The sequence below is a fragment of the Strix aluco genome, chromosome 1, assembly GCF_031877795.1.
Source record: "Strix aluco isolate bStrAlu1 chromosome 1, bStrAlu1.hap1, whole genome shotgun sequence".
In the NCBI taxonomy this organism is placed as follows: domain Eukaryota; kingdom Metazoa; phylum Chordata; class Aves; order Strigiformes; family Strigidae; genus Strix; species Strix aluco.
The window spans coordinates 99817114-99831143 of record NC_133931.1 but is presented as its reverse complement, the minus strand read 5'-3'; the positions used below and the strand labels follow the sequence as shown (position 1 = coordinate 99831143).

The 14030-nt window shown below is 41.5% G+C and overlaps 1 protein-coding gene across 1 annotated transcript; it reads right to left on the bottom strand.

The window, feature by feature from the left end:
- Nucleotides 1–9291: 9291 nt before the first annotated feature.
- RNF182 (ring finger protein 182) lies at nucleotides 9292–12700 on the bottom strand. Its single transcript, XM_074848401.1, has one exon. The coding sequence runs from the start codon at nucleotides 12658–12660 to the stop codon at nucleotides 11923–11925; it is 738 nt and encodes a 245-aa protein (XP_074704502.1). The 5' UTR covers nucleotides 12661–12700; the 3' UTR covers nucleotides 9292–11922.
- Nucleotides 12701–14030: the final 1330 nt, after the last annotated feature.

Below are 14030 nucleotides of genomic sequence, written 5' to 3'. Positions count from 1 at the left end.
GCAGAAGGAAATTAGCTTGCCAGGATTTGCTCTTGATAAAGCTGCTCCTTTACTCCTTGAGACCTTCAAGCATGCAGGTGGCTTGATCAGGGGAACTGCAGAGAGCTGCAGAGAGCTGACCAGTCAGTAATTCCCTACTCCTACCCACTCCACCTTTAAAAAAATAAGCATACATACCTCTTTTTTTCCTTCTTCCTGGTATTTCTCCCATCCTTCTTGAATTTTTAAAGAGGACCACTGATAGGTCTGAGACAGCTTTAGCAGGATCTTTAGCCTAGGAAATGCTCATCTGACACACCTGACTGGAAAGCCTCCAAGCCAACCAATGACCAGCTCATTTTTTCTTGCCCTATTTGACCTGTCACTGGTATTAATTTTACAAGCCATTTGCTCACAGCCAACCATTCCTTAAGGAAGACTAATGCAAAAAGAGTCTTTCCAGAAGACTTTCTAGTTCAAGATGGGTCTTGAGATTATATTAGCCTCCACCTTCCAGTTTCACCTCCCCACCATGCAGCCTTCCCTGCTCATTACACATCACTGTCCCCTCTGGGGATCCCCACTCCTGATTCCCCACTGCCCTTTGCTTCCCCTGCTACCCTACTGTTCCCAAGTAGTGAAGTGCTGGAGCAACAACACCCATGTTATCCTGTTTGCTCTATCCTGGTTTAGAAACCACCACTAAGCAGCATGCAAGGAGGTTTGAGAGAGTTCATCATGTAGTCTGGACGTGAGCTCACAAGGAAGAGTAGTGCTTGTGGTACAGGCTGCTGGGACAACCAGCTGCAGAGATAGCAGGGGACACATACCTTACTCCTCTCACTTTATGATGTCCAGGGGACTCCGCATGTGTCAAAATTGCATTTGTTTTCCTCTAAGAATAATCATGCACATTTCAGATTGATTTACCCCAATCCTTAAACAAATTTAAAATCTGTGCACAAACGTTCAGGCATTGTAAGCTCTTGTGCCACACACCACTGAAGATACACCACCCCAGTTTTTTTAACCAATTGCAATTCATGACACTGTTCAAACTGCAAGCATCTGTCATCATTCGACTAAGGAGAATCTTCAAAGAGATATCAATTTAAGGAAATAAACAAGCAACAAATTATTTTCAGGAAGCAGCGACCTCTGTGACAGTGCTCTGCAAGCAGGGGAAGGCAAAGTCTAAATGAACTGTGTCAAGTGTTCTGTTTGAATTAGTCTACCAGGTCTAAGTATAGTATTTTGTCTCGTGATTCAGGGGTTGTGCCTTGTGCAGAACAGAAGAAAATATCGCACATAACCCTGTGACTGCAGGTTAGTGCTACACCACCAGCACACAGCACTGCAGCGGGGGAGAACACTTCATCCAACACGAACCACTAATACTGTGTAAACGCATGCAATGCTATGCTGGGAATGAAATGCTGCATTCCTCTTCATGTTAATGGGAACACAGGGCTGCTTCTCTCGCCGCTGTGTGAAAAGCACACCCCGTGATACCCACAAGGCTCTTCCTCCCCATTCTCTCTTTGAAGCCAGATTACTTCCATAGGATTTCCCAGAGGTGTCTGGCACCAAACGGTTCAGCTGTATCTCCTTGGTCAAGGAGACAGCCATGATTTATGTTTCAGACAAGCAGGCGCAGCTGGCAGGTAATATCTTTCAAGAAGCATCTCTAAATGTCATCATCGTTCAAGGCCTGGGAGACGCAGCCTTCCCGGTCCTCCCCACCTGGTTGCTATAGGGATGTATCACCAGGTGATGCTGAGGTATGTTTCCCTGCTCCTACCACAGGCTCAGTCCTAGCTCAAAACACCAATCAATGCCTCTAGCAAAACTAACAACTGAATAATTTGCCTTTTGAATAATGTGTCAATGGCAAGAGGAACAGTTTTGCATCCCTTTGCAATGCGTAATTATCTCCTGATATTTTCTGTATTTGAGGTAGGTGAAAGCTGGCTTTTAGTTCTAACATATCAAGAATCCAGGTCTAAGCTTTGTTTATTTTCTGCTTTGGAGGTTCCAGCGATGCTGGCTGAGTGCTCAAAGCTCAGCACCTTGGATACCTAACAAAGCTGCCTCTTCTCCCAAAGTGTTTTTAATGGTGCTTTTATCAGTACTGTTCAACAAAGAAACAAAGAACTTCTGAGCGAAGATCATGCTCTCTCTCATTTGCTTATGTACTGCACTCAATTTCCTAAACATATGCATCGGGCTGTGTCAGGAAAAAACAGGGGAAATATCTGGAATTCTGTGTGGTAAAAATGAAGCTGAAAAGAATCTTCATGTTTGAATTTCCTGTGGAAAAAACAAATGCCTAAATTTTAATTTGAGCTTTTATTTCTACACTAGAAAGAGGGAAAGATAGTACACCTCCACCTTTTTCCAAGGACGGTTTACTCTCAGCTAAGAGTGGGTTTAGCCCACAACTGAGGGTTCAGGTATCTACAAGCTTAGAGGCTCATGAGATCTGGAAATCAGAAAGCTTGCCAGTTCTGGGCCATCCCTCAGTTTAATAGAGGAAAAGGAAGAAAAGTGTGGCAGGTGACATTTTGCAATTTAAAAAATAAAGAAGCCACTGCATGAGTTTTACATCCACAGTGGGTTGACCCTGGCTGGAAGCCAGGTGCCTACCAAAGCTGCTCTATCACTCCCCCTCCTCAGATGGACAGGGGAGAGAAAATACAATGAAAGGCTCATGGGTCAAGACAGGGAAAGGGAGAGATCATTCAGCAATTACTTTCACTGGCAATTTCATGGGGAAATTAGTTTAATTTATTACCAATCAAATCAGAGTAGAGTAATGAGAAATAAAACCAAATCTTAGAAACACTTTCCCCCCACCCCTCCTCTCTTCCCGGGCTTAACTTTACTCACAATTTTCTCTACCTCCTCCCTTGCAGTGGTTCAGGGGGATGGGGAAGATGCCAGGAGCCTGCTCCAGTGTGGGCTTCAGGGTCATAGCCTCCTTCAGGCATCCACCTGCTCCACAGTGGGTCCTCCACAGGCTGCAGGTGGATCTCTGCTCCAGAGTGGACCTCCATGGGCTGCAGGGGCACAGCCTGCCTCACTGTGGTCTTCACCATGGGCTGCAGGGGAATCTGCTCCAGTGCCTGAAGCACCTCCTCCCCCTCCTTCTTCAATGACCTTGGGGTCTGCAGAGTTGTTTTTCTCATTCCTCTCTCCAGCTGCAGTTGCTGTTGGGCAGCAGCTTTTCCCCCTTCTTAAGTATGTTATCCCAGAGGTGCTACCACTGTTGCTGATGGGCTCAGCCTTGGCCAGTGGGGGGTCTGTCTTGGAGCCGGCTGGCATTGGCTCTATCAGACACAGGGGGAGCATCCAGCAGCTTCCCACAGAAGACACCCCTGTAGCCCTCCCCTGCCCACCCCCCCACCCCCCCCCCACCTTGCCATGCAAACCCAATACAGTATCTAACCATCACTCCACCAATGTCTTAGCAATTCAAAATGTAAATTACACCAGTAGCCACATACTGGCTCACGTGACAGATCTTCCTGTTCTACCCACTACTACAAGATTACATATCACAACCCTGTGAGTTGTGCAGTCCAGCTGTGCCTGAAGCCAGCAGTTATACAACACACTTGCTCCTTGTACTCCTGCTAAAAGAAGGAATAATTCATGTGGGGAAGCATGCATTTGCCAGTCAGCTGCATTTCCCTGTGCTCATGTGTGTGCAGATCACATCCATGTCCCCTGTGACCAGGCTCCACTGCTGCCTCTCTAATAACATGAGGGACAACCTGCGGCTTGCACCCTTCAGATGAGGCAAACACTGGTGGGCTCAGGTTTTAGAGATGCCTGTACTAAGGGTTTCCAGGCAAGAACATCATTCTCTAAACCAGCAATTAGCCCCGTGTTTTTAATAACAGTCAGTGGGCAAGGTCAAAAAATGTAGGACTCCAATGTAAAATGCATGCTCCAAAGTACCGTCTGGCTGCTACCTGGAATGCTCCCTCATACATGCTGTCATTTTATCTTAAAAATACGTGGTTGAGTGATCATCTAGAAATCTGCCTAGCTTTTGTTTAAGTTTTTGCAATCTTCCTTTACACAAAATACTTTACATTCTCATGCAGTAAACCGAAATATTTTGTCCTATTTGGTTAAAATACTGTGAAATACTACCACATACTCCCCTTCAGTCTATTTTTAAACTGTTATTTTAAAATAACAGGAATGGAATCTGAAAGAAGTCCAAATCCAGGCATTAAGAAATATGCTTATCATGACAAATCTTTACTGAAAAATTAAATTTTTATTGAGTGAAACAATTGCTTTTACATTAGTACTTCATTATTTCAGATAAGAATAGTTATACTTTTGCCATTTGCTACCATGTTATAGTTTCCGTGTCTGCAAGATTACATTGTATTTCATCGTTCCACTCCTGAAATAAAATCAAACAAAAAGAAGTCCCCATATTATGACTTTTCTTCATAAAAATAAAAAAGACAACTATAGAAGATAAAGTTACAGCAGTCAAACTCTTCTCATAAAACTTACAGTACATTTGGTAAGCTTCAAGCTGATGTGGAATTTAGACAGTGGATTTTAGTAGCCAAAGTATAAAGTAAAGCAATATATCGTTAAACCTTTTGTTTTTTTCAGTTTGTTGGATCAAGAATTACACACTACAATGTATCGATAATTCACTGGAGCTTGCACGCATGTTTTTCACATTCTACCTGTCTTTGTGCATTATTTCTACAATCTCTGGTCAAGTTACATGCCACTGTTTGCCCTCTCCACCCAAGCCCTACTGTGTGACTAAGCCCCTTTTTTCTTAACTTATTTCCCCACTTTCAGAACCTAGTTGTGAAGTTTCATTAACTAACTGCATGATTTATACAGCCTCACTGGCCTGGTTTTATTTAGCTATTGGTGTTTCATTACCAAAAAAACCCAAAAAAAGTTATCAGAGGTTTGCAGCTGACCCTGGAAGTGCCACAAAATTGAGTTTTGGCCTTAGAATTTTAGTCGTTGCTGAGAGAAAATGGGCCCTATCTAGTTTTAATGGAATAACAATGTTTTTTACAGTCACTCAGTTTCCCTAAGTAAGAGCAGGAAAGAAGATGGAACATCGATGTAAAGAGCATCAATGTGAAGAAGTCCTCCAGAGGCTGCAAGGAGCCTTTCCCAGGGCCAGGATGGAAAGCTGCTGAGCCCCCTGCTTACATCCCTGGGAACTGAAAGCAGAGACCCCTAATTTTTGCCCTAACTGGTAATATGAAAGACTAAATATAAAGGACTTACCCTCTAAACAGCATATTAATTTTATCTGCTAGCATCTCCCCTTCTTGGAATGAATAAAGGAGAATGAAAAAGGCCACAAGCCTTTCCTATTAGAAGAAGTAGGGGACACGTAACTAGTATCTTAGGAATTTTTAAGACAAAGCAGACCTTTTCCACAAAGTATATAATTAAATTATGGAACAGATACAGACATAACCTCCATCTCAAGAGGTGTCCAAACTGCAGATTTGCTGTAAATGAGGAGGTATATTGAAGTTCACTGTCCACATCAGCTGTTCATATATTTTTTTACATGCATCGACCACCACTCACTTTTAGAGAGACCCTTCCTGAACCAGCAGACCATCTACCTGACCCAGGCTCAGCGTTCTCTTGCAAAGCATAGTACCACTTTTTAAAGTAATTATCTTTTAAATGTAAACCTATACAAAGTCCATCTGTCCACCTAGGGTTTCCTTAGTCACACTGCTCCTTCTTGTCATTTGAGGTAGGCAGAGGATTATGTAATATGTTGTAATTAAATCGGCAGTGTACTGTTTCTGTTGTCAAGACATGAGTCACTTTTTCGTGCACAGATCTGATTCCAGCGACACAGTTGCAAAGGCATCTTTTCAAACTCTTCTCCTTAACACTGGATTAAATTTTTCTTCTGAGCTAAGCTGTCAGCAAAAATTGCTCTGCAGTGAGTGGCAATCAATCCAGCCTTGTCTCTCAACAAGTTAAGAGTTTTGACATCGTGTGGTTCTCACATAGAGGTTTGCTTATGAAGAGGACATTTAAACGCCTTTTAAAAGCGTACTTTTATTAAAATCATCCACTTTTAGAAAGAAAAGCTCTATCTAAAGAAATAGGCTGTTTGCCTCAGCACCTCTTGAAATTTCAGTAATATTGCCACGTACGCACTTGGAAAGACGTATTTCTTCAGTTTCACTTGACATTTTTCACTCCCTAATGTAGAAAGAAGTGTCATCCAGGACTTGCCAGGAAATATGTCTACTAGTACATGGCATACCATCTCAGTGAAGTATTAGCTGTTCAGCAACTGGTTGCTTATCTCTTGCATTTCTTGAACAACAAGGATTATGAATTATTCAACTATAGTGTGAAAGGGAAAAATGAAACATTTCCCAGATTTCATAAAAGTTAAAACAGTGGGTACTGAATAAAGGGATTATGCAAAAGAAAAAATCGCGATCAGTATGAAAAAATATTTCTTAACAAAGACGCCTATTAAATGGTTGAAAAGTCCCTTACGGGAAGAGGTGGAGGCTTCATCACTTGAGATATTTAAAACCAGACTAGACAAAGCATTCATCTCTACAGCGGCAGAAGGAACAGATAAAACTACTTACTAGGCTTTTTTCTACCCATCTCTGATTTCTATGATTTAATACATTTTTTAAAAATTCAAACCACTTTCTATAACACAAAAGGCAGAAATACAATAAAAGGATTTTTAGTTGTAGTGTTGCCCAACACAATGAAACTTGATTTAAAATTAAATTTATGCTAGCAATTCAGACTGCAAGATGACTTCTCTTTGTTTAAGGTCTAGCACTGAAAGCTTTGCTACTGCCACACACATCTCTAAAAAGATGATTTACCATCCCCAGACTGGGGGTTTATTCTCTGTGCCATAACTCTTTATAAACTGTGATGGTTCAACTTTTGACAAGGGGAGCTGATGCAAAAGGCAGAATGGTGCTTTGCAGAAAAGCAGTGAAGTACAGAGTTTGTGCCTAAGGTCTGGCAGACTTATAAACTCCCTGAGAAATCTCTAGCACTAAAATTTACTGATGTCACTCAAAGGATATCATCTAATCTGGTAGTATGAAAGTAAAGTAGACTCTCAGAACAGTCTCTTTCCATTGCTTTGACTATCTTAAAATGATTTCAAAATTCTCAGTTCTTCTTCTTCCCCGTTTTTGTTTTTTGTTTTTTTGGTTTTTTTTTGTTATTTTTTTATCCTTGGAGGCACTGTTCTATTTAAAATAAAGCACACTGTCTGGCTTTTGTAGAAATATGAAGAAATATAGAAAAAAAAAAACCCTGAGAAACCTTAGGATAGGATAAAATGAGCCTGGTTAAGAGCAGAACACTGTGGGCCTTTCACTACACTCATCCTCCATGCAGGAAGATGAAATCATGACATACAACTGCTGTACAAGAAATCAAGATGCACAACTGAAGGGAACTGTCACAGAGGTAAAGCAGGGGAGGGTGATGAGTCATGGTGGTCCTCAGGTCTGGGACAGCCTATCGCAAGTTTTGAACCAGTCAAGGCAAGACAGGATGTAGTCACATGTTTTCCTTGCTTTGACATCAAAACTGTTACAACAATCTGCTGCCATTTCTCCTCAGCACTCTGTTCACTCTCACATCCGGGCTGCAATTTGCCATCTTTTCAGTATTAAACTTGTTTTGCTGGACTGAGCTGTAAACTCAATATAGCAGAAAAGGTTGTTTCATTTCAAAATGCCATTTACCCACAGTTCCATAGAGCCTTGTCCCAGCAGAGAGGGCAGAAAAGTAATGGGGAGAAGTGACTTGAATCTAACCCTGGAAATGGTTAGATTTAGGAAAAACAATGGTTCTGAATCCTAATAACAAGGAACTCCCTCAAACATGATATCATCCACCTTCCTGTGAACCTCCTCAGTTCACCTTCCTCTGGTTGAAGTAATGTGTAGCCATTTAGCTGGAAGGCTGTGGTTTCCTGTACTGTACTTGTCTATTTGGCTGTGTGCTGCTGCATTTATCTGTATCTTTGTGTAATAAAGTCCATCGGGAAGAACGTCTATTGTTGGGTACATTGTAAAATGTTGGCAACCTCGAAGTTTGCCAACAGTGTTACATCAGGACAAGAGTTCACCTGTTTTAAGTGTTTTATATGAACATATACAGTTTTGCAGGCATATAATCAATATAGTAGGACAAAGCTCACAACGCAGCTAAACCAAAGACATCAGCCCTTATTTTGGTCAATCCTGTTTGAAAGATTGTAGCTTTAAATAGTTAACATAATAGAGGGCATATGTCCAAATCTAAAGATCTCTTTAAATTATAAAGTTCAATACTTTGCCATTTGGAAAGTAAAAATACTCAACTGTAGTAGCAGTAGCAAATGACTTTTAATTACCAAATGAATTTTAAAGCCCAGAAGGGTCAGTATGAAAAACATGAAACTGCAGTAGCTCTACCCCAAACTCATTTAAAACACAGCCCCTTTGTCCCAGGCATAGACCCCTCTCTGCTTTGCACAGCTTCTCAGCCAGCCGCGAGGCCCCATGTCCTGTTTATGAACCCACACGCCCTGCTTTCCACGCAACCCACTCTCTGCGAATTGCCCTTTAGGCTCTGGGCTCAGGCCATGCTTGCAGGAGAGCTTCATCTCTCAGCTGGCTCCTGCTCAGAGGATGGTCCAACTCAGCACATCCTTCCTGATGTTGTGCCCAGCAACTACTACTGCATCATCCTGCCCCAGCCCTCAGGGAATGCTACTATAGTATACTGTAAACAAGCAGCTGGTAAGGATACAGTCCACATCCATAGGATAAGCAGGAATTAAAACCAAAAAAAAATCTCATTTGGACTAAATTAATCCTGTAGTAATGAATCTATAACACTTTGTACCCGTTTGAGTCACATGTCTGGGCAAAGCAGAAATAAAATCCTACTGAAAGGGAATTGTCTTGGCGTGCAGGCGGTATCTTACAGCCACAGGAGCTAACTCTCCAAGGAGAGAAAAAAGTCACAGAAAGAGAAATGCAGGCAGGCAGGCAGGTACGCAGGACTTGATTCTAGCTCCATTTACACTGACTTCAGCAGAGTTATTCTACTGCAGAGGACACAAAGAGTTTTCAGTTCTAAGTCTTAAGGATGGTGGAGAATAAAAATAATGAAAGAGTAATATCTGAAGTTCTTCTAGTCTCAGTCACACAGCGAATATCTTCTCCACAAATAATTGAGACTTGGACTGCCTAGCAATTCTCAATGGCCATATTATAAGTCATATAGGAATTTTATGAGACCAAAGCTGTAATAACGTGCTCTGGCAGAGCGGCAGAATAGCTATACAATCAATATGTTTTTGCACACTCGCATTTTTGAGTGGATTAGTATTGCAGCACATTCTAAAATAACAGCATAAATTTAACAGGCTGGGAGTCTTAAAAGTAGTGAAGTATAATAACAGGTGTATTTATTTGTGCTGTGGTGTGTAACTGATACCACTGTAATCCTGCAGAGATTAGGCTCTGTTTTAAAACAGTACAAAATACCTGGTGCTGGAGCTAAAATAATCTAATTCACTGAAAATCAAAAGGAAAAGGCAACAGGTAGCACTGTAGACATGTTGTACAGAGGTAATACATATATGTCACACATTTGCAAAACCTACTTCCTCTATTAGCCAGCCCTTTATTAGAGACACTATATTCGGACAAATTGAACAAATCCTAAAACATATAAATCCCTAACACTACAAATACATCTTTTCCCAAAGTTATGAAGTACTATAAAACCACATAGGTTTCTATTTTTCTTGCTTTTTGACATGATTGTTGTTGGATACTTAAAATTTATGAGTTCATAGATGAGTCAAACCTTGCAGTATACAGAACTGGAGATGATACCTCTTTTAACTAAATGTGCTTTACCACAAACATTAAAAACAATTACTTAGGAATAGTCATTTCTATGAATTCTGAAAATATTTTAGTTATCATTGTTATCAAGTCATTACAGAAAAGTCTGAAATATTTCCTTTAATCATTCGGTACATAGATCCATAACTCCATACACTTGAAAACTGTAATTTTGCTGTAAGTTTTCTTCTTACATATGTGTCTATATGTACATACACACACATATATATGCACTATTATAAAATAAGGGTCAAGAAAAGCAGGACCTTTACATTTCCACATTTTTCCCTATGTTTGCAATAGGAATGAAACTGTAGATACCACCTGCGCCATCTACAAAAATTGGATCAGCTTGATTTCAAATCCTCTTGAGACAGACAACAACCACTTACACTCTGCTTTTCCCATTGGCGTTTTTCATTCTTGCCAAAGTCAGTTTGCTCTAAAAATATATTGTTAGGCCATACGTTTGGTCTTCATGCAACAAACTCTTCTCCCTCTTACACTACCTTGAAATTACTAAATCTTGTGCCTGACCCAAAAGCCATACATGCACTGCTCGACTCCTTCTCAGTTTTTACCCTGGTGTGCACAGGAAAACGAGTTTGCAGCTGTGGTGTTGACTAGACCTAGTTATACACATAAACATTAAATATTTATTATTTTTGTGCTCTTCCAGTAGTTCAAAAAGTAGCCTAAACCATGCAACACACAAGCAAGCCTTACAGGGCCTGATCCTATTTGTGGAATGGTAAATCATCAGTAATTCCTCTGAACTCAGCTAATCAAGACATGCTAATTGCCACATCTAGAGTGCCATCAACTCACAATGGTGACAGAGGGAGTTCAGGGTATTAAACATTTTTAAGGACTATGCCTTAAACAGCAACCTTCCCAAGGTCATAGTACCTCCTTACAATGCTCATTCTGTGAACTCAGAGAGAAAAAAAAAAAAAGTTAACTATTTCACATTTTTTCTGAAATTTGTATTAGTGATTGAAGGCCCATTTCCTAATGGTTGGGAATAAAAGTCTATCTTGATAGCTAACATCACATAAGCCAAATTCTCCAAGTGTAGCTACCACAAAGGAGATTATGCATGAAGTTGTGGTCAGGCAATTTGTAGGAGGACTAATGGGTTGGAAACATGGTGTGGTGGTGGAAATGCTGGGAGGGAGGGTAAGCATAACAGAACGTAGCTAGAGAAGTCTGCAGAGCTCTGAACCCTCAAAGGGACGCCTAAGGCGTATGCACACTGAAATAAGTGCACCTAGAGAAGAGCAAATGTGTAGCTGTGTCCCTGGAAGTACTCATTAGCAGGAGTATCTCAGAGGGAGCTGCAACTACATGACAAGTAAAGTGGGCTTCTGTTTGGGGAAAGCATTCTGGAGACATGATTTTAGCATGGTGAAAAAAGATTCCTCATGTCACGGAATGCAAAAATTCTGTAACCATTGGCCTCCCACAAATATTTCTGCTATAACAAGAACCGACAAAAGCAATGGTAGTTTGTCTTATTCTTCTTATAATATTAACTAACAAAGTGGTTTCATTTGCTATAAATGATAATGAATGATAAATAACAGATATTCCAAAGCGTGAGATGCTTTGGATGAAAAGATGCTGTACTTTGACCTGGAAGGTACCTGTTTTACTAATTTCTTCTAGGGTGGATCCTGCAGCCTTGACTGACATGAACAAGTCAATAGAGCAAAGGGCTACTCATTTGAATAGTGTCAGCAGCAGCAGGCACCAAGTTTTGCAATTTTGCTCTAACCCTTTCTACAACTTGGCCTTTTAAAATCAACATGTAAATTTTATTTCCATTATTTAGCTTAAAAAAAGGAGGGGGGGAATCAAATCAAGTAGAAAAAAAGGACCATATAACTAGGGCCACTGCTTTCATTTAGTGGGATGAACAACAATACGAATAAATAAGAACACAAAGGCAGGATAAATCAACTATGCTACACATGTGGCCATACATCTTATTTTACTGTATTTGTTATCAAGATGACATGCAGTCTAGAACTTCATGGCAAACACACTGGCAAAAGCCATAAACCATGAGAATAACGAGGCTCGAAGGAACAAGGCTTACAAAGACAACCCCAAGGGTGACTTTCTTAGATACCAGTAAATAAATCCCTAAAGGCAAGGAACTAAAGTACAGCAACCCTAGCAACCACACTAGCACCCGAATTGAGGTCTGGAAGAGCAAAGATGTGCAGTTCCACACTGTCCAGTTGTGGGACACAGTTGCAACAGAGTCAAAGCTCGTAGGCCTGTAAAATTCCACCACGGGGGTTGAGTTCAGAGTCTGGGGACTTTCTCTTTGTACTTCCATGATTGTTATAACCAGGCAATTAGAAGAGGTGTGAGAAGGGCTAACCAGAGATGCCAACCTTTTGGGAGTCAGCAACAGTTCTGTTGGGTTGTCCGGTAGGCACTTCTTTCCCTTTCCGCCACAAGCTAAATTCAGAAGGATGTTGTTGTCATCAGGAAGACTACTAACCTCATCGTCTGGCAGGCACGTTTCAAACCTGCAAAACGGGCATACTATGACTCCTTGTGGGGAATCACCAAAGTCTATGATCTTGCAAAGGCATTTGGCACATACTCTGTGACAACACTCCAGCACTTTTGGTTTTCTCTGTCGCAGGTTATAGCGGTTGTAACAGATCTTGCACTCAAGCTCATCTGAGCTCTGGGTCTCCACAGACTCCTCTGGTAGTTGACTGGTCATTTCTTCTGATGGTTTTTAGACTTGTGGAAAGAGGAGTCAAAGGATGAAGAGGTCACCCAGGCTTATTTTAGAACTTTTTCCTGATGATCTCACCCATCTCAAACAGGAAAAGTGGAGATGACATTGTTGAAAAGCATCAGTAGGTGTCATCCATTTTCAACTTGTACTAGGGATTGTGCACTGCATGTCCTTTACTCTGAGCCAGGCATCCATCTGAAAAAGACAATGTGTAATTTTTGTGGAAAAAAATGAAAGGAGGGAAAAAAAGGGGAAAGGAGGGGGAAAGGAGGGGGAAAGGAGGGGGAAAGGAGGGGGAAAGGAGGGGGAAAGGAGGGGGAAAGGAGGGGGAAAGGAGGGGGAAAGGAGGGGGAAAGGAGGGGGAAAGGAAGGGGAAAGGAAGAAAAAGCTGAAGCAGGTGAAATATGCAAGTTCCACTTTTTACAAGCTTAGGTTCCTTTGCTAAAAATACCTCTAAGGTAATTTTTTCTGTGGCATATGGACCTATATAGCAGTCATGCTGATAAAACTTGGTATCTCACTGCATGCATTTGTTTTAGACTTGTAACTTTGACTGGCTCAGCCCATGAAGTTCTCAGCAGAAGCTGTAATCTAATCACTGATGTGTGACCGTTTGTTTAAACCCTGGTTTCCTAAGGAAATGAGACCTGACCCCTGGAACTTTTTGTTTTTCTTGGTAAATTGTGAACCTGCTGTCCAATCTCAAACAAATCGGCAGAGGGGCAGCAGTACTGAAGATAACAATGTTTCTAAAAAAGTAGTGAACACTGGCATTTGGGTAGAGGAGAGGGAGAGGTATCCATAATAACTACCATTTATCCTGGAGGGCAGTGATCAGCCAACGCACACGCAGCCTCTGCTCTGAACAGGCAGCATGCTGCCTTGTGGCTCAGCTAGAAGGGAGGGCAACACAGGGGGAAGTTGGTGATCTTCAGGGGAAGATCAGGGGAAGTTTTGGGGAGCAGAGCGGGTATGGAAGAGGGCTGGAGTTATTGTAAAGAGTTACGGGGGGACCTAGGTCAAATTTGGAAAAGATCAGGCTTTATTAATTTTGCTGCTTGTGGAACAGCTCATTTCTCTGTCTCCACCCAACTGCTGAACACAGATTATGAAAATGAGGGTTCTTTAGTTTGCAACAAATATCTCCTTTAATCTGTGGATGCTAGGGCGAAAGCTAAGGTGTCTCTCAAGGGCATTTACCAGATGCATGGGCTTTCAAGTGTTGCATGGCTGCGGCAGCTGTTTCACACCTCAGCTAAGGAGATGCCCGCAGCATGCTTGCGCTGCTGCACTTCCATTCTGCACAGCGTTTTTGCCACCAGACCCATCAGTCTCGCTTCAACAAATGTATT

What these genes read in the sequence shown, in the direction of transcription:
- RNF182 (XM_074848401.1), bottom strand. Translation starts at nt 12,660, where the DNA reads ATGACCAGTCAACTACCAGAGGAGTCTGTGGAGACCCAGAGCTCAGAT.